The sequence below is a fragment of the Oncorhynchus nerka genome, linkage group LG10 (assembly GCF_034236695.1).
Source record: "Oncorhynchus nerka isolate Pitt River linkage group LG10, Oner_Uvic_2.0, whole genome shotgun sequence".
NCBI classification, from domain to species: Eukaryota; Metazoa; Chordata; class Actinopteri; order Salmoniformes; family Salmonidae; genus Oncorhynchus; species Oncorhynchus nerka.
This window is the reverse complement of record NC_088405.1, coordinates 33,075,510-33,095,113: the sequence shown is the minus strand read 5'-3', so window position 1 is coordinate 33,095,113 and position 19,604 is coordinate 33,075,510. Positions and strand designations below refer to the sequence as shown.

At 44.6% G+C, this 19,604-nt stretch overlaps 1 protein-coding gene across 1 annotated transcript in view; it reads right to left on the bottom strand.

The window, feature by feature from the left end:
• Positions 1-19,604, bottom strand: part of LOC115135173 (Golgi-specific brefeldin A-resistance guanine nucleotide exchange factor 1-like) — a 79,883-nt gene that overhangs the window by 24,277 nt on the left and 36,002 nt on the right. The window contains 9 exon segments of the mRNA XM_029669556.2: positions 1,168-1,348; positions 1,465-1,673; positions 2,167-2,314; positions 3,715-3,795; positions 4,276-4,330; positions 7,390-7,450; positions 7,857-7,965; positions 8,296-8,414; positions 14,443-14,574. Coding sequence (XP_029525416.2) covers positions 1,168-1,348; positions 1,465-1,673; positions 2,167-2,314; positions 3,715-3,795; positions 4,276-4,330; positions 7,390-7,450; positions 7,857-7,965; positions 8,296-8,414; positions 14,443-14,574 — 1,095 coding nt within the window.

Here is a 19,604-nt window from a genome sequence, read left to right as displayed (position 1 = left end):
ATCGGAGGAGAAAGGGATTGGTCAGGGAGGTGACCAAGAACCCGATGGCAGAGCTCCAGAGTTCCTCTGTGGAGATGGGAGAACCTTCCAGAAGGACAATCATCTCTGCAGCATTCTACCAATCAGGCCTATATGGTAGAGTGGCCAGACGGAAGCCACTCCTCTGTAAAAAGGCATATGACAGCCCGCTTGGAGTTTGTAAAAAAAAAAAAAAAAGGCACCGAAAGAACTATCAGACCATGAGAAACAAGATTCTCTGGTCTGATGAAACCAAGATTTAACTCTTTGTCCTGAATGCCAAGCGTCACGTGTGGAAGAAACCTGGCATCATCCCTACGGTGAAGTATGGTGGTGGCAGCAACATGCTGTGGGGATGTTTTTCAGCGGCAGGGACTGGGAGACAAGTCAGGATCGAGGGAAAGACGAACAGATCCAAGTACAGAGAGATCCTTGATGAAAAGCTGCTCCAGAGCACTCAGGACTTCTGACTGGGGTGAATTTTTACCTTCTAACAGGACAGCGACCAAAGCACACAGCCAAGACAACACAGGAGGAGCATCGGGACAAGTTTCTGAATGTCCCTGAGTGGCCCAGCCAGAGCCCGGACTTGAACCCGATCGAACATCTCTGGAGAGACCTGAAAATAGCTGTGCAGCGACGCGCCCCCATCCAACCTGACAGAGCTTGAGTGGATCTGCAGAGAAGAATGGGAGAAACTCCCCAAATACAGGTGTGCTGAGCTTGTAGCGTCATACCCAAGAAGACTCAAGGATTTAATCACTGGCAAAAGTGCTTCAACAAAGTACTGAGTAAAGGGTTTGAATACTTATGTATATGGGATATATTTTTTCATCAATTTGCAAAAATGAATAAAAATGTGTTTTTGCTTTGTCATTATGGTGTATTATATGAGATTGATTAGGGGGGGAAAAAAACAATTTAATCCATTTTAGAATAAGGCTGTAACGTAACAAAATATGGAAAAGGTCAAGGGGTCTGAATACTTTCCGAATGCACTGTAGGTTGAGACATGGGGTGAGACATGTTGAGACATATGAACAGACATGAGACAGGGTGAGACAGAGGGCGAGATGTAAAATGGAACCGGTTGAGGCACGGTGAAACCCAAACTGAACGCTGGTTGGTAGTGGAGGTAAGAGGGCTCACCATCCTCACCATCTCTCTGAGTTTGCTGTGGTGTGAAGCGGACTCCTCGGGGGTTGACGTAATCCATGTCGTGTATTGAGGCCGAGTCTGACTGCTCCGTCACAGAGTCTCTGTCCTCCAAGACCTCAGGGATGGACTCCACCGAAGCTGACTGGGCACGATCCACCTGCCTCCCCTCAGACTGGCAGGGGAAACAGAAACAGAGTATGAACATTGATGAGCTCCAACAGACTTAATTCAAATATGCACAAAATGACACAACATAGCTGCTTCCAATGCCCCCCACCCTCACCCCACCTGAGCATCCAGGCGTCCAGGCTCTGTGGAAGGGCTAGTTGCTGTGCCTGGGGTGGTGGCGACAGAGCTGCTCTGGTCCAGGTCTGTCAGGTCCTCTCTGGAGGTGGCCTTGGAGCAGGTGTCCAGGCCGCTGTCTGTGGGGCTAGACATGGAAGAGGCCATGCTGTCTGGGACAGACAAACTAACCTGCTCGATGAAAAGGTCACCACCTGGTAGACACAAACACACACCGACCATGGTTAGATACATCAGATGTTTTGTGGTTGGAGACCGCCTCTATAGACGTATTCACAATATACATTTTTCCACTTTAGAGTGCCTGACAGTATAAATGTTGATATATCTATGATGTTTAAATTTGATTGACATAAAATGAAGCCCCCTTGGACCAAATATGATTTGATTTACAGAAGAGGCATTTGCTCATTACTAAAGGAAGCGTTTGTTGTTGATGTTGTGGCGTGGCATGCAGTGATATCGTCGGTCAATGGTCTGTTTTCCGGTTATTGCAATGTGGTAGCAGTAAAAGATCATAGAAGTGCTGGAGTGGGGTGTAGCAGTCCCGACCTCTGACCACTTATGCCCCGACGGCAACGGGGGTTCAAGCCTCTGCTCGGCAGACGATCCTTCCTTAATGTACTACCTCCCATGTCTATCCCCAGGACCTGGTTTCTAACTCAGTCTAAAGAAACAAAATCTCACCAGTGAGGTTGTTGTGGCTAAGGGTGGCGGGAGGGGCCTGCTCCAATCCGCCCGAGGCGCTTCGTACCATGTGATGGGGGGGCCGGGGCGAGCGTTTCTGCTTCTTCCACTTTGATGACTCGCTCATCCCACCAGCGCGCATCTTCAACTGGAACCAGTAGAACACACTCAGTAAACAGTCACACACAACCGCTGACTATGTGCTTGGCTAGAGGGTGTTGTAATATCACATTGTACAGATGAGGGTATTGCATCAGGTTGGACTTTTAAAAGCAATAGGATCCTTCTGGACCATTTACACACTTGGACAGTGACCGTCTTAAAACAGAAAGTAAACAGACCGACATCTGAAAACACAAGACAGTGACCGTACACAAAAACGCAGCCACATGCTTCATTCTGTTTAGCAAATGCTGAGACTGCATAGAAGTATCCCCAATGGCAAGATATAATTCACCCTCATAGGTATATTGTAAGACTATACAACAAAAAAGTGACAATCACAAGAAACAAATTCAAGCAACCATCAAAAAAATGCACGCAGTAAGATCTGTTTCATTCTACAAACTAACCCCATGGCATGGTTTGTGTACTCTACACATCTAACAAAATCAATACATTTATCATTTGATGCATCTACAATATGGTATACAAATATTTTAACAATTTTGGCCCCCATCGAATTTTGTATGAATCTTCCAAAGGGGGTGGCAAATGAGTTCTGAACAAGAAGGGAGGAGGGGCAGGGTGGATAGGAAGGAGGGATGGTCATTCTCCAACTGAGGCACCAGAGTCTCCTTACCTGCACTCGTTTGTTTTTCCACAAGATATTGTAAGCCTCAGGAGAGAAGGGGGCAGGTGCCCGTGATTAGTGATGGACGACATTTTAGCAGTAGCACACAGACAAGACACTCAGTCAGTGATGCATGGGGGGGGTCCGAACAGAGCACCATGCAAACTCCCCAGGGATGGGTTTGTTTGGGGAAGGGGTGGTGGATTAGGAGGCTCCATACGAAGACATTGAAGAATGAGCAGACAAAACAGTGAAGGGCAGGCAATCAGACAGAACGGCAGGTTTCATATTGGAACTGCTTCAAGCCCATTACTATTTTTATTTGTACGATTTGTACATTTGGAGTCTAGGTTTGATGAGGTATGATTGTGAAACAAAAGTCACTTGGAGTTTTTTTGTGGTGTGAGGCTAAACCAGAAATATCAGCGAAATGTCCGATCTAAGCTACACAATGCAAATATACAAAAATGGGTATGACTACAACTTATTTTGTCGTACAGCCTGAAACTATTAGCCAACATTTATTTTCCATTAAATTAAGTTTAATTAAGTTGTTAAGTGGGAAAAACTATTTGAATAATGGATGTAAAATTTGTGTTATGGAAATATGAAATTCCTTGAAACCAAAGTTCTAAGAAAATGCTGAAATATCCCTCAAATGCATCTTCATGCATTCACTCCAGAAAGCCATGCTATCCTGGCCCATTTCAATGCACTAGCGAGAGCCAATGGAGAGTTGTGGCTTTATCAAGTACCCTCTCTAAGCCCCTCTGATTGGTGTTTATAGGCTGTTCTGCACAAATAAGATCCTGTGTGTCCAGGATACAGGATGGGATCTGTGGGAGGGAACACAGGCAAATGAACAGTTTGAAAGGAGGAACTCAAAGAAAATCAACAAAGGACAAAAACATTTTTGAAGGCAGCATCCGATGAGACAGAGGTGATACTGGGAAAGAACGCCATCTTGATGGGTGGAAGCAGAGGGAGGGAAGGGCATTTGGGGTATCCAGTTTCAATCCTGTACCACAAGACAAGATATTATTATTGTGTAAAGACACTTTTCTGTTTAGCTGTGAGGGAGTAGACACCCAGTAAAAAAGGTTAGATTTCTTCCCTGTTGGATACTTCATGCACTCTAGTTTCAGAACCAATAGAGGGTTTGTTGCGGTGGCCATCCCTGCAGAGTACAATGATTATTCACAGCACCATGGGGATGACAGGAACAAGGGGAGACAAAGGGAGGGGGTATTGCAAGCAAATTAGTCATAGCCAGAGAGTAGTGGCACATTCAACATCTAGGCCTAATTTGAGTTTACCTTCTTCATGTTAGCACCCACAAAACTTTTGGCCTCTTCTTTAAATTGGGGTAGTCTGGAAGAAAAACGGAAAATAGATGTCAATTGTCTGATCAAAGAATTATTTCCTCCCTCTGTGTTGAGCCCCTGTGCCTTCTCAACCTCTACTGTCAATTCAAGGTAATTCATTCATCAGCCACCGTGAGGTGACAGGAAACCTGATATCCACACCAACAAAGCAGTTTGTCCATTTGCAGACAATATTTAAAGATGAGTCACTTTCAATTCAACCTGCACACTGAATATGCAGGGTGAGAGCACAGATGGTTTTAAGCCCTAGAAAACTTTGTGACGCCAAGGGAAGTAGCTACATGCATAACACCGTTTAGACTAACATGGAGACTAGTCTGAATGTTCTTAAATACCACACTGAAAGAAATCTATTGTGTAACCTCAATATCCATGCAGGGACAAACCTGTTCATTTGTTGGTAATCTTAGCTGAAATAATATGTAATCTTTCAAAGGCTTGCAGACAGAAGAAGAGAAACAGCTGGTGTACAAGTTGACAATTGCTTTACAAAAGTTATTTTTTTAACTAACCAAACTTCCATGAAAATAATCATAAACAGACAGAGAGCGAGAGAGAGAACAATGCTTATGAGGCACTAGGCTGACAGAAGACAGAAGCAATCTGTCTCGGAGGGCATTTATTCCCGGACCCAGATGAGCTTCTCAGTGGCTTGGTGAGATGAGCTGGCCAGCGTAATGTTCTCTAATGCATCACACATTGTCTGAGAGCCTTGTGCTCTGTGGACTCTTGGGCTTTGCGGCGAATGAGATGTCACTGGCTGTCTCACACACACACACACAGAGAGAGAGACGGGCCCCTGACGTTAACTCCCGCGTTAATAGTCTTGTCTTGCAAGCTCGATTATTGGATGATCTGTGGGTCCAACAGATTAACATCCCTAATACTTTCAGCAGGCGATCTAAGCCTCCTCATGAGCACTCGATGAGATCCGCTGCTCATTACGCCCAGCCTGGGGGGCTGCCCAAGGCGCTCACATCTTTATTATGGACGAGCTGTGGACAAGAGGGGGGGCTGGCCAGCCAATAAAGACACCGACAAATGAGGACGTGGTGTTATAGGCATCCTCAAGGTACTTGGATGTTGGGAAAAGGGCAGTAATAGGCCTACCTTGTTTTTTTATACCACGGACACAGACGCCTCCTTTGACTGCAACGGCTGTCATTATTTTCTATTTGAATATCCGACAACCAATACACAGTGCTGTAAGAAATATGATAACAAGCTGATACGGTGCATAACAACTCCCAGCACTGACACAAACGGACCAAGAACGTGCTGACGGTGACGTGGTGATATCAACTGGCTCTATTGTGAAAGACAACACCATGTTTTTTAACAAATCCTGCATCAAATAGCCTCGTCTGACATCCACGCGCCTCCATTACACCGTGACTATATTTTGTTTGTTCTCACGGTGGTGGGGGGGGGCTCTAATACATTTAGAGAATGAGACGACTCTATTCACGATTATTTTCGGATCATTTCTGGCAGGATTAATGGCCATGCTAATGCTGCATGTGTGTGTTTATGGGGGAGCCGCTCCTCTTCATCTATATGCAGATCATACATCTGGCGCTCTTCTGCAGGCTCATCCCCCTCGTCTGTGAGACGATGTGAGTGGAAGTCTAATGTATGGGCCTCTGGGAGAGGAGGTGGGGAAGCGACGTGGAGCCACCCTATGCTAAATACCGGTAGAAAAAGCATGTTATTGCATTAGTGAACCAGTGACCTCTGAATGCAGAGGCATATTAAGATGCAAAGTGTTGCTGAGGACTTTAACGTATTTAACGATAATACCTATTGAGGCTTCCGAGGCATTATACACCACCACCAGTTGATGGTAAAACAACTTTAGCATTAAAATCTTTGAACGATGACCATTGTTGCTTTAACGTCAGTGGTGTAGTGGAGGGTATACACAGGTATATGCCGTATTCTTCCGGTGGGCATTGCCTGTACTCACTTCTTAATCCCCACTGATGCGTATCAAAGTGGAGGTATACGCCTATCAATTATTTAGTACAATAGAGAAATCATGCACAAAGTAGCTAACACAAAGCACTTGAAATATATTCATGTGCTGCACACATAACGGTAGCCTAGTTTCAGCGGAATATCATCTGTGGGCAGCGAGAGAGCACGCAGCTCTCAACTGGTTATTGCATTGAGCAGCTCACAGAAGAACGACATTGGTAGCCGGTAGGTAGGAAAGACGTTTCAACTTATATCTACCAGTAAATGGTAACTAAGGCAACAATGGGTATGCAAACAAGGTACTGAAAAAAGTTGTGTGAAGTCTTGGTTGAATCTTTGCGATGTGCACGTCAGTCATCATGGGCTGTTTGAATGAACACGTCTAAAGGATTTCCCAAAAAACCTTCCCAATTAAATATTGACTGAAGTAAGCCTACCCTGTCAAAATGCTAGTGATGATTTGTATCAATCAGGAGGGCATTTGTTTTGCAAACTCTGCAATAGGACAGTACCTACAAAAGTGTCTCCTTATGTGGTTTAAGAATTGTGGTAGAACCGTATTTTTTAAATATATTTTTATTTAAAAAAAGTTAGATTATGAGAGTGACAAGCTGATAAATCTATAGGAAAACATTTTTATTTCTTTATTTTTTAAATCTCCTTTTTTAATTTTGTGGCAAAATTAGAGTATACCGACTTCTCTAGGTACCACGACACCACAGTTTACCAATGTTGTTTACAAAAACATTGGTTCACAGGTCTTATGACGAGGGCAGGGACTTTCATATGGAGTTTAAGTTTACTAAATTATCTTCAAATTAAAGTGTCCCATACTTGTATAATTAAACAGATTTGCAATTTAAACAGAGCACAGTGAAGTAAGCCCTAACCCTACACCTTTCCCTCCCAGTGGTTTCTGGGTAGGTGCTCTAATCCAATAACCTAATAGAAATGGGTCTCAAAAGACAAACTGGAAGTTAATTTCCTGAAGGTTTCCAGTCACAGTGTACGGTGGGGGGGGGGGATTGAGCTTGTCACACACACACACACACACCCAACCCCGTTTACCTGGAGAACAGCAGCTGCACCATGTCTACCAGTGTGTGTTCGGCTGATTTCCTCAGGAGCTCTGTGGAGAGGGCAAAACAAACAGGGCAGGTGCCATTAGAGCCCAGAGGACAAGAGGAGAGAGGCCAGGCTGGGACCTCCTGTCTGTATGCGTTTGGCCAGGATTAGGAGGGTTTTCCTGTTAATGCACATCTCAGGGACTGGGGGAGGGGTACGGGGTGTTAGTGAACTAAGGGCAGAAGGCCTGGAGGGGGTGAGAGTTGGAGTTGAGCGGTAGAACTCATATTGTTAGGCTGGTGTGATGGAGGACCCCGGAGGCCATGGAAGCTAAACGTTCCCATCTACGAGTTCCTGATATTTTCCCCTGGAAAAGCGTCATAAAATACAGCTTAGCGTTCCTTTCTAATACAGCATGTGGACTAGAAGTGTGTATCAATCCCTGGGAGAACTACAGAGAGAGAACTCACCGCTGAGGCGCACCTCGAAGCAGATGCGGAAACACGACTGCATGATCTCGCACACAGACTCGTTGGTCAGGTGGGCTCCGACGGGCGTGAGCAGCAAGGTCCTCAGGACCTGTCACGGCAGACGCAGTGTGTGTGTGTGTGAGTGTGTGCGTAACATTCAGAGTGGTCATCTCAGTTCTTTTACCAGGTATCATAAAGTTAATGTTCCAGCCTCAAAGGGAATCCAGCCAGGGTATTCATGCACGTAAGACACTTGTATCAAATTTAAAATGACAACCGATCCCCCATATAGTGAAGTGTCATACATACTATGACAGAGTACTACTGTAAACAGGGTGACAGTTGATATACAGCCCTTAGGCTTGTTTTTGAAATAAACACATTTGATTAATCATTTTCTGGTGCACCGTTAGCTGAAAGATTTTAGCTAGAAGATTACCTGTAGGATTTTCATGAGCACCACTTCATCGCTGGCGGGGTCCGTCCCTACGAATCTGGCGTGTGTGACGGCGTCTGCCATGTTCTCAATGGCCTCCGCTGCCGCCTCATGGTTAGCATCTGCATAGGACAGACAACAACAAGTCCGCAGTCGTCATCGTCTTTTTCCACAGACATTTTATAAAACAGCTTCTTTCATACACTGCTCATTCAAGCTGCCAAGTTCCACTCAACACTTCAGCTGAATTAAAGTGACACATTCATCTGAATCCAATCCAGGTTGTATCACAACCGGCCATGATTGCGAGTCCCATAGGGCGGCATGCAATTGGCCCAGCATTGTCCGGGTTTGGCCGGTGTAGGCAGTCATTGTAAATAAGAATTTGTTCTTAACTGACTTGCCCAATTAAATAAAAGTTAAATAGAAATAAAATGAAGCTGTGAGAGGCACATTACACTGTTCAAATCTGGATAGCAGGTAGCCTACCAGTGGTTAGAGGCAGGTAGCCTACCAGTGGTTAGAGGCAGGTAGCCTACCAGTGGTTAGAGGCAGGTAGCCTACCAGTGGTTAGAGGCAGGTAGCCTACCAGTGGTTAGAGGCAGGTAGCCTACCAGTGGTTAGAGGCAGGTAGCCTACCAGTGGTTAGGGGCAGGTAGCCTACCAGTGGTTAGGGGCAGGTAGCCTACCAGTGGTTAGGGGCAGGTAGCCTACCAGTGGTTAGGGGCAGGTAGCCTACCAGTGGTTAGGGGCAGGTAGCCTACCAGTGGTTAGGGGCAGGTAGCCTACCAGTGGTTAGGGGCAGCTAGCCCAATGGTTAGAGGCAGGTAGCCCAGTGGTTAGAGGCAGGTAGCCCAGTGGTTAGAGGCAGGTAGCCCAGTGGTTAGAGGCAGGTAGCCCAGTGGTTAGAGGCAGGTAGCCCAGTGGTTAGAGGCAGGTAGCCCAGTGGTTAAAGGCAGGTAGCCCAGTGGTTAGAGGCAGGTAGCCCAGTGGTTAGAGGCAGGTAGCCCAGTGGTTAGAGGCAGGTAGCCCAGTGGTTAGAGGCAGGTAGCCCAGTGGTTAAAGGCAGGTAGCCCAGTGGTTAAAGGCAGGTAGCCCAGTGGTTAGAGGCAGGTAGCCTAGTGGTTAGAGGCAGGTAGCCTACTGGTTAGAGGCAGGTAGCCCAGTGGTTAGAGTGTTGGGCCAGTAACCGAAAGGTTGCTGGATCGATTCCCTGAGCTGACAAGGTAAAAAAATCTGGCGATCTGCCCGTGAACAAGGCAGTTAACCCACTGTTCCCTGGTAGGCCATCATTGTAAATAAGAATTTGTTCTTAACCGACTTGCCTAGTTAAATAAATGTTCAATAAAAAATCAAATTAAAAAAGCATTGTCCTTCAAAACAAGATAGAACAGAGAAGGGGAAAGTTGTAGGAGTTTGGCCAGTTCAAAGAAGGCAGGTCGAGGACCGTATTATTGAGAGGATATTACCCTCTTTTTAACAGATGTCAGCACTGTGCAACAAGCCAACCTGTGAAACGTTTGATATTCACAAAATCAGAGGTAGAATTTTTTTCTCCAGACCAACTAAACCACAAATCCTCCAATATGATCAGAGAGAACACATTTTGGTCAATTGAAGCGATTGAATCATTAACATGGCTAAAAAGCCAAGTAAAATACCATTCTAAGGCAAGAGGGGAAACTAAACAAATCTAGGAGTGCATCATTACGTGAATGCATGTTTGATGCAGAGAGACAGCTGCTGTCAAACAGATAATGCAGCTTTTCTGACAAGTGATATGACTGGACTGTTGATCCAATAAGTCTTACACATCTGATGGTCATACACACACACACACACCAATCTAGCTGGTCCATCCAGAAGGTCCTTCAAATCCTGGAGATCTAATCACCAGATGTGGCCTTTTGTGGGCAGTGCTGGCCAATTGGCTGTCTAGGCAACAGGAGCCAGTGTTTTGAAACCCAACCGGAGCCAGATAGCAGCCTGGAGCCAGCATGTTTTTCCTTTCCCCATCGCTCTTAAAGGAGCATTTCATTAACTAGGTCTAATAAGTGCAGAGCATACTAGGGGAAGGAGTGGAATAATAAGTGAAAGCTTTTCCAGGTAGAGCCATGACGCCACACAACATTCCATCTATTGATAGAGGCCGGGGGAGGGGTTTAGCCTGACCGTCTATAATCTCTGTCATTAGCAAAATGAAGAGGGAGAAGTGACTTTCCAGTTGAGATGCTTAACAAATGAGTGTGTGTAAAGTTCTGGAGCGTTTGTCGACGCTTTGAGTAAACTTGAGTGAATGATACGAGTCACCGGGTTAGCAGACTGAAACTGAGTCATGCCAACGTCCCTCAAGATGCGAGGGCAACAACAACCGTGGAAGTTGTGCTGAAAACGTCTCATCCCACCACAGAAACTGAGGCCACGGGCTATCCAGCAGAATGTCAGAAGTGATATAAAATACTAATCCCTCTTGGCAGTGTCTCCAGAGGATGGCCTATGAAGGGATGGACCATGGTTAAAATAACACCAGAGACTGGCTGTGTGTGTGTGGAGCGAAGTGTGTGTGTGTGTGGGTGTGTGTGTGGGTGGTTAGAGGGGAGCTGGAAAGGCTGACTAGCAATGCTGCCGAGTGAGAGAGGAGAGTGGCTTTCAGAATGCCACACACACCAAACCTCCACATACTGTACAATGACCAATACATCTCCTCAAACCAAACAAAAGGACTGGTGCTATCACCTGGTCTAAGTGAAGTCAGGTTTGCTCACTTGTTCCCCTTCTGAAAGCCACTACAACCCATTGTCAGACAGCCCAGGTAACATTTTAATAAAATACCTTTTGAAGTCCTATAAAATGCCTTTTTTAAATGTAAAACACTCATTAGAAAACCAGTGTGATATTTTACGCCTCTTCTAAGCGGGTAGTGGTGGCAAATGCTCAGTTGAGCCGTCCTATGGGCCCTATAAGGCTGTTGTGGCCATGGCTGCTCTCGGCAGGCTGAGTGGAACTGCCTCTGGGCTCTGAGGGATGTGGTTGAGGAGCGGAGTGGAGAGGAGAGGAGAAGAGACGGGTGGGGATCGGGATGTCTGTCAGTGGAGGGGCTTAGGCCAGCACTCCCTCCATGCCAGCAGACCTCAGGCCATAGATTGAGCGGAATTAGCCCTCACTAAATGAAATGTCCCCCTCTTTTCTTCTCTGGACCCCCCAGGGAGACGGGGGGGGGGACAGGCAGGGCCCTTTGCTAACAGAGGAAGGGAGACATGGGACAAAGGGACGACGTGAGGGGGAACATGTTCGGCGTGACACACAGGGTTAAAGGAACAAGGCTACATGCTGTGGTGTGGTTCTCCTGAGAGGAGCCTTGGAGGGGATATTAAGTAATGTGTGCAAACTTGCACTGCGCCCTCCTCACCACATCGCAGGCACAGGAGACAGCAGAGCTCTGTAATCATTCAAAGACAAAGCAAAACCACGAAATCGATCCCTATTCAATGTAAGCTGATGTTGCAAAATTAAATGAGATTCTATTTAGTGATAGTTTTAACATACATCTAAAAGGGAAAAAAATATAACTGACATATTCCCATAAAATAAATGATCAAAAACTAGTGAGTGACAGACCAGGAAATCTGATCATTTTTGCCACTGCAGCCAGCAGATGGCAGTGTTTATCAGGATCAGCCCTCTGCCTGTCTTGGTGTCAGTAATTCACGACTAACAGAAGTCAATTTAAACCTCTTACCTCAACTACCTCACTTGAACAACGGAGTGACAAATGGACAATTGAGTAAAAATGACTATTTGAGACGTTTCCTTTGGCTGGTGTTTCGAAAGCGAGAGGCGTTTTCTCAAAGTATTGCTAGATGGAGTAAACCTACATGTGCAGTACTAGTATGTGCTACAGGTCATATCCTTAGTTAATATCGATAGCCAGCTCTCATAAATGTCTGGACTACAGAGGGATAACTAAGCTGACTTTTCACTGGCGACAATCAGAATAGACTGGTGGTACAGTCTCATTAGTATAAAAGCCCTTTGACTCTGAAAAGGTCATTCATTCAATCTCATATTCCTCTATGAACATGATACAGACCGTCTCTTGTTCACTTGGTTATTAAGGTAACAGGTTGCTCTCTGACTCTGCAGTCAATTCTAAATTACTAGCTACTGGCACTTCCTCTAAATGACTGTCGTAAGTACCAGAAAACAACCTGGGTAGTAATTAGGAACTTTTTGGTCTGAAATGGTAATTAAGCCGTGTAATTTGGCACTACTTAACTGGCTAATCAACGAGACCACAGAACCAACGTGATTACCAGCCTTTGAATAAGTTATTCTAGTGAATAATGTTAATATCGAAATAGATGACATTTCTAAATCAATTTCAGTAGGTTACAACATTTTCAGGAAGGCGTAGAATTTATTTGACCATTTAAATCACAACACAGCATCGATAAAAATCTGTCGCAACTCTTATTTCACATTTCAGTAAAACGTTTCCAAGTATTTAACTACAGCTACACGACATTTACTGTACAGTAATATCCAGTTGAAAAACTCATGTATTAATGTCCAATACAATCAGTACCTCGTAACCATTATCAGTTTCTTAATATGTCCAACGACTGTGTGCTCCAACTAGCCACTCGCCATGTGAGCAGACTAAGATGGAGGCTAGGGGAAAGCAATGCCTTTGACTTCAGTGTTAACAAGCTGGGAAAGACCTCACAGCATTTGAGGAACACGGGTTGAATTCAAACGGAGGGTAATATCTGAGCGTGTCATATCTTTCTCTTCATTCTGCGCTGGAGGGCCATTGTCTTGAGAGTTGCTGGGTCACGTTTCCATGGTTACCCGTCCCTTTGAACCCCGCTGATGAGGTGTGTGTGCGTGCGGGGGGGGGGGTTACAGGATTAGGAAGCAGGCGTTGGGTTTTGAGTGACGGACAGCGGCTCTGGGAGTAGGGAAGTGATTTGTGAGGGGGTGGACTGTGATGGTGTGTGCTTGTGACTGTGATGCATGTGAGTGCGGTGTGGTGTGTGTGGGTTGTGTGTTTGAGTGCGTTCATGCGTGCGTGTGTCTAGATTCAGTTTGCCAGGTATTCTAAGGGCTTGTTGGATCAGTCAGAAAATGACATCGTAGCAATGGTCATGGAGCTGAAATCAAATTACACCTAGCCTACCTTTCACATATGTTTCATTAACTGAATATTGGACAACGTAACAGCTGAATGATATAAATACAGCTCAATAAGAAGTTCAGGACAGGGATGCGTTAAATGGTGTTATTCAATGTGCCGATGGCACTTATTTAATTTAGAGAGGGGTTGCAGCTGTTTCAACGGTCAGAGATGTACTGTACCATCATTTATCCACCCCCTGCCATTTAGAATAACATCTGGCGATGCTTATTTCACACTTTTAACAACAACTGGCGGACGCCTGCCATATTTTCACGATGATGCTAGCAAGGACAGGCTGTGCTATTTGTGTGGTAAAAAACAAGTCCATTTAGGCATTGCTAGTGAGAACACATCATTCTTGGTTTGCCTAAATCCAGAGGGAGTCCATGATGACAGTTCTCACAGATTGACAACAGTGTTTCCCCAATATTAATTTAGCAGAGACGCCCTGTTGCTGCTAAATCGTTGCCGCCACTCCAAAAATAAAAAAAATAATATTTTTAAATATTTCTGCTGACACGCTTTTAAAAGGATAGTGCGAGGTTTTAGCAATTAAGCCAAATGAACTCATGGAGACAATTTTTATATGTGCAGATTGATGGACGTTGCTAACTTGCGTTAGCGCAATAACGAAGTCCTGCTGGCCCCTCCCCCGCTACATTGTCACGATTGTTGAAAAGATATCCCAGGAGAAACACTGAAAATATAACCAACTCACCCTCTTCATGGAAAGCTGTCTTAAAGAACAATGTAGTGGTCCCACACATAAATATATGTAAGTTTTACATTACTTACAATATTTAGGCTAAATAACTGAGTTTTTCCTAGCCAACTTGCTTCAACACCTGCATTGCTTGCGGTTTGGGGTTTTAGGCTGGGTTTCTGTACAGCACTTTGAGATATCAGCTGATTGTATCATCAATGCTTACCAATAGGACAACAGTGGTCTGACTGACAGCTGTGCTGCTCACCTATGAGGCCGTAGGACAGGAACTTGTTGACAGAGGTGAGGGCCAGGCCTGTGATTGGTCCGGTGGTGTCTTCAGATCGTACCACCTCCAGGAAGGGCCGCAGGAATACGTTAGGCTCCACATCTGACAGCTCTGTGGAGACAGAGAGGACAGGTCAGTCAACATATTCAACCCTGAACACTGATACTGCATATATATAGCAGTGTACTGTACCAAATAGATGTCCTTTTTTCAGTGTTCCAGATCACATGGTCTCCACCATGGAGAAATATTTCTTCCCAATATCTTAATGCTCTCAGTTATCTTCCCTTATCATGGCAGTGGGATCTTCAAATCCCAAGTGTGGTAAGTCTCGGTAGGGCCTTAGCCTCAGTTCTGCTGTTGTGCACAAACATGCAGAACAGAGTAGTGAACAGCAGTGTGAGGACTTTTCTCTGCTCTCTATAAAAAGGTCTGTGTCAACAGCTCTGGTGCCCCAGGGCAGATCAATGGGGAATTAGCTGCTCAGGAGGTTGTAACCTTCTCCCACTGCTGCAGCACAGTAAGAGATGAGAACAACATGGAGCGAAGTGTGTGTGTGTGAGTGAGTGAAAGACCGAGGGAGTGAGAGGCATTCAAGAGCCGCCTCTTATTCACCTTGGCAGCACATGGTATCTTATTACAACTCAATTTCCAAAAGCTTTTTTTTAAGGCAGCTGTGTAGGATGTGGGATTTAGCATTAATGAAAATGACTGGAGAGTGACTGGGCTCGGTGTGGGGGTGAGGGTTGCTGGTGGCTCGGAGGGGTCACAGCGACTGGAAGAAATCCCGTAACGACCGACAGTGTTTGCATGTTTACATATTCCATGACAATCACAAAAACGTATTGACAAAAGACATGGAGTGAAAGACATTGAACAAGCGTAAAGCACCCACAAGAGGCAGATTGTGGTGTATAACTGAGGGCCGGGTTACACCACAGACAACAAAACACAGCTGGAGAGGAAGATGCCCCAAATCTTCCTCTTAATCAAGTCACAGAGAAACGAAGATCGCTTTGCATCTTTCGCGATGGGAAACCACCGCGGGCCAATCCGAGGAGGTAACCGCTACATCGGAGGGTAACCAAGAGAACGAGATGGGGGTCGAGAGGGGCTGCAAAATACAAACCAGGTAAAACAACAAACGGACAAATTAGTGGACTCACGAACAGCGTTTGGCGTGTTGTCGAAACACTGCTTGCCGTAGTAATACCACACGGATTAGGCTTCCTCTAGAGCAGCTACTCTAAAGTCAAAAAAACGACTTGTGACTTCAAAAGGCTGAGACGAGCCTTGACCAATTTCCAAGATTGCACGTGACCACCGCGCATTAGCTTGCGATATCCAATATCCCTGCGGCTTGTTCGGAAATCAAATATTTAATAATTTGGACATTTCCACAACCTTTCATCGGACGCCAGGTCGCTCTTAGACTTGCTTCTGAAAGTAATCTTATCCCGCTTGCATTTTCTTTTTCTTCATTTTTTGGGGGATCTGATGTTTTCTTTGTATTCCCCATGAAAACCCTAAATACTCCTTTGATGGGGAAGGTCCATTTGGTGTAAATTTAGCCACAATGCTGAAGTTCCTGCCTGAACAATGGTCTCAAAACAACCACAGGATCACCTGAACGCTTCTGAAAAGTAATCCCCACCCCCATCAGATATCAAGGCAGAAATAACAAAAACAAACTTAGAGGTTGTGTAAACTCCAAAAAGAGAAGGCGACCTATCTATCAATCCATCAGCTCTTAGAAACTTTTAAAGGAGGGGGCTTAGTATCCATTACTTTACAGTTGAGAGAGTAAAAGGGAACCGGGGTGGAGGGTGCTCAAATTAATCCGTCAATAGAGGCTGATAAAGACTTCATCAGAAGCGATCACCCTGTAAGTGCCACGGCTACGTCTCAAAGACCCTCAAATTGGAGAACTCAATTGTGTTGTATTGATCTGGCTGGCCATCGGTGAGTAGGGGCTGGCCCATCAGACAGCTCTCCTGGCAGGCCAGCCCAATCATCTTAAATAAAGGCTAAATATGGCTCTGTACTTCAGCTCAATCTCCAGGGCTTGTGAAGTGAAATAAATAAAGCCCCTGCACCACCACAGTGAGACAATCACACCATAACCAGGTTGACCTCTGGCTGACATTGGCCAATATAAAAAAGGGGATTAACGTCCCTTACCCATCCATGTATGTATGTATAGCCTATTGTCTCCCAACTCTGTGTGTGCGCGTGTGCGTTAAATATCAGACACATTAAATACGGTTTGGCATACTAGATTTGACCATTGTTTAAGTCCAATTTGTCTAATACTAAAAAGCTCAGCTAGGACATTTGGCCATGTTGGAACCATCGTCCAGTGTTGCATGGTTGCTGTGAGTCCATAGGGGAGAGTGAGGCTAAATGTAACATGGGTCAATTGTAGGGTAACTTACGGTAAAACACCTCCCTACTTGGCAACCAGGGAAGGTTTTTGGGGGGGAAATTGTGACATGAAGTGGTTTCTGTGAGAAGTACAGGCAGTATTACCCCGGGTGGCAGAACACCTGAAGTTACCTTCACTCCGTTTATGCAAGTTTATTGGGACATAATTGTCATCAATAGGATGCTAACCAGTTCAAAGATCACATTTGGGATCTAGCTAATGATTAGCCCAGTAGGGTAAATGTAGATGGGCAATCCCATGCATCAGCCTATTTATTTAAAAACACTATGCGGCATCAGTTGGGCTACAGGTGATAATACTTATTGCTAATAGCATACCTGATAATATCAACTATGCATAGGCTACATGCATGGTCCAATATGTAAAAAGTAATTTTTAATAATTTTACCAATATGTTATTTGGCTAATTTCTGGAGGTGGAAATTATTTTAGATGGTGTCAGCTTAATTATATTTTCATTCATTTTGGAGTAGAATGTCCTTTTAAAAAGTCACCAGAAATGAGTTACTCAGTCCTTCTACATAAAAACCACACTGAATGGTGTGTGCTGCCATGTGTGGCCTACCTCTGCAAACGACCACAGCAGAGACAGAGAGAGCCTGAACCTTTGCCCCCAGGAGAGCACCTCAGTCCACACCATCTAACGTATGCACATCTATTGGCAGTGGAGCAGAAAGGGCTTAAAACACAGGGAATACTAGGAGCTGTGCTCCAACTGTAAACTGGCACTGTAATGTAGACTCCAGTAGAAGACATTCACAAGACCACTAAGAGAACGTCCTGATAAACATTCATGTCAGTTTGTTTCCTTTAATGTATCAGTCTACCTATTTGTTGCTGATTTCGTACGATGAATCCGAATATGGTGGTGAAGTCGAGTAGAAAAACTGCTATGCCTTATCAGAAGAGTGCAGCGCAAGATCAAGGCAGAACTTTATATATGAGAGGGCTGCTTCAGAAGTGAAGAGCAAAAAATTGAACACAGGCAAATACAATAACTATTTATTTTCATACCCAATACATCAAAGCCAAAGAAGATGACATTCTTAGTGCATTGGCAGTAAACCTTAGTTTCTTCAAAGTAGCCATCCTTTGCACAATATTGGCATTTTCTCAACCAGATTCATGAGGTAGTCACCTGGAATGCATTTCAGTTAACAGGTGTTCATTTGCGTTTGAGCCAATCAGTTGTGCTGTGACAAGGTAGGGGTGGTATACAGAAGTTAGCCCTATTTGGTAAAAAACCAAGTACATATTATGGCAAGAACAGCTCAAATAAGCAAAGAGAAATTACAGTCCATCATTACTGTAAGACATGAAGGTCAGTCAATTCTGAAAATGTCAAGAACTTTGAATGTTTCTTCAAGTGCAGTCGCAAAAACCATCAAGCGCTATGATGAAACTGGCTCTCGCGAGGACCGCCACAGGAAAGGAAGACCCAGAGTTGGCTCTGCTGCAGAGGATCAGTTCATTAGAGGAAACTGCCCTCAGATTGCAGTTCAAATAAATGCTTCGCAGAGTTCAAGTAACAGACATATCAACATCAACAGCGTGAATCAGGTCTTCATGGTCGATTTGCTAGAAAGACACCATTATTATAGGACACCAATAAGAAGAAGAGACTTGCTTGGGCCAAGAAACTGGTGGAAATCTGTTCTTTGGTCTGATGACTCCAAATTTGAGATTTTTGGTATCCAACCGCCGTGTCTTTGTGAGACGCACAGTAGATGAACAGATGATCTCCGTATGTGTGGTTCCCAACGTGAAGCATGGAGGAGGTGTGATGGTGCTTTGCTGGTGACATTGTCAGTGATTTATTAAGAATTCAAGGCACACTTAACAAGCATGGCCACCACAGCATTCTGCAGGGATACACCATCCCATCTGGTTTGCGCTCAGTGGGACTATCATTTGTTTTTCAACAGGACAATGACCCAACACACCTCCAGGGTGTGTAAGGGCTATTTGAACAAAAAATGGTAGAGTGTTGGAGTGCTTCATCCAGATCACCTGGCCTCAACCAAATTGAGATGGTTTGGGATGAGTTGGAACGCAGAGTGAAGGAAAACAGCCAACAAGTGCTCATCGTATGTGGGAACTCCTTCAATACTGTTGGAAAAGCATTCCAGGTGAAGCTGGTTGAGAGAATGCCATGAGTGTGTAAAGCTGTCATCAAGGCAAAGGGTGGTTACTTTGAAGAATCTCAAATATAAAAATACATTTGGATTTGTTTAACTCATTTTTGGTTACTACATGATTCCATAGGTGTTATTTTATAGTTTTTATGTCTTCACAATTATTCTACAATGTGGAAAATAGTAAAACATAAAGAAAAACCCTTGAATGAGTAGGTGTCCAAACTTTTTACTGGTACTGTATATATTTCCACACTAGGAGATTAGAATAATACTATACAATTGTGATAATGCCCTTTTAGTGTAAAAACTGGTTTGGAAAAAAAAAAATATATGCCTGTTTTGGTGGGATGGAGTTTTAGCCTTCCATGGTGACATCACCATGCGTTAAATAAGACCAATAAGACAAGAGTTCCAAACCTCTCTGCCAATAACAGCTCATTTCCAGTTTCCCCCTCCCAGACAGTCCTACCAAAATCCTTGCTTTGCTAAGAAGCTGTTTCTTTTTGACCATTTTAATTGAAAACAATCACAGGTACTTAATTATTACCCAGAAATTA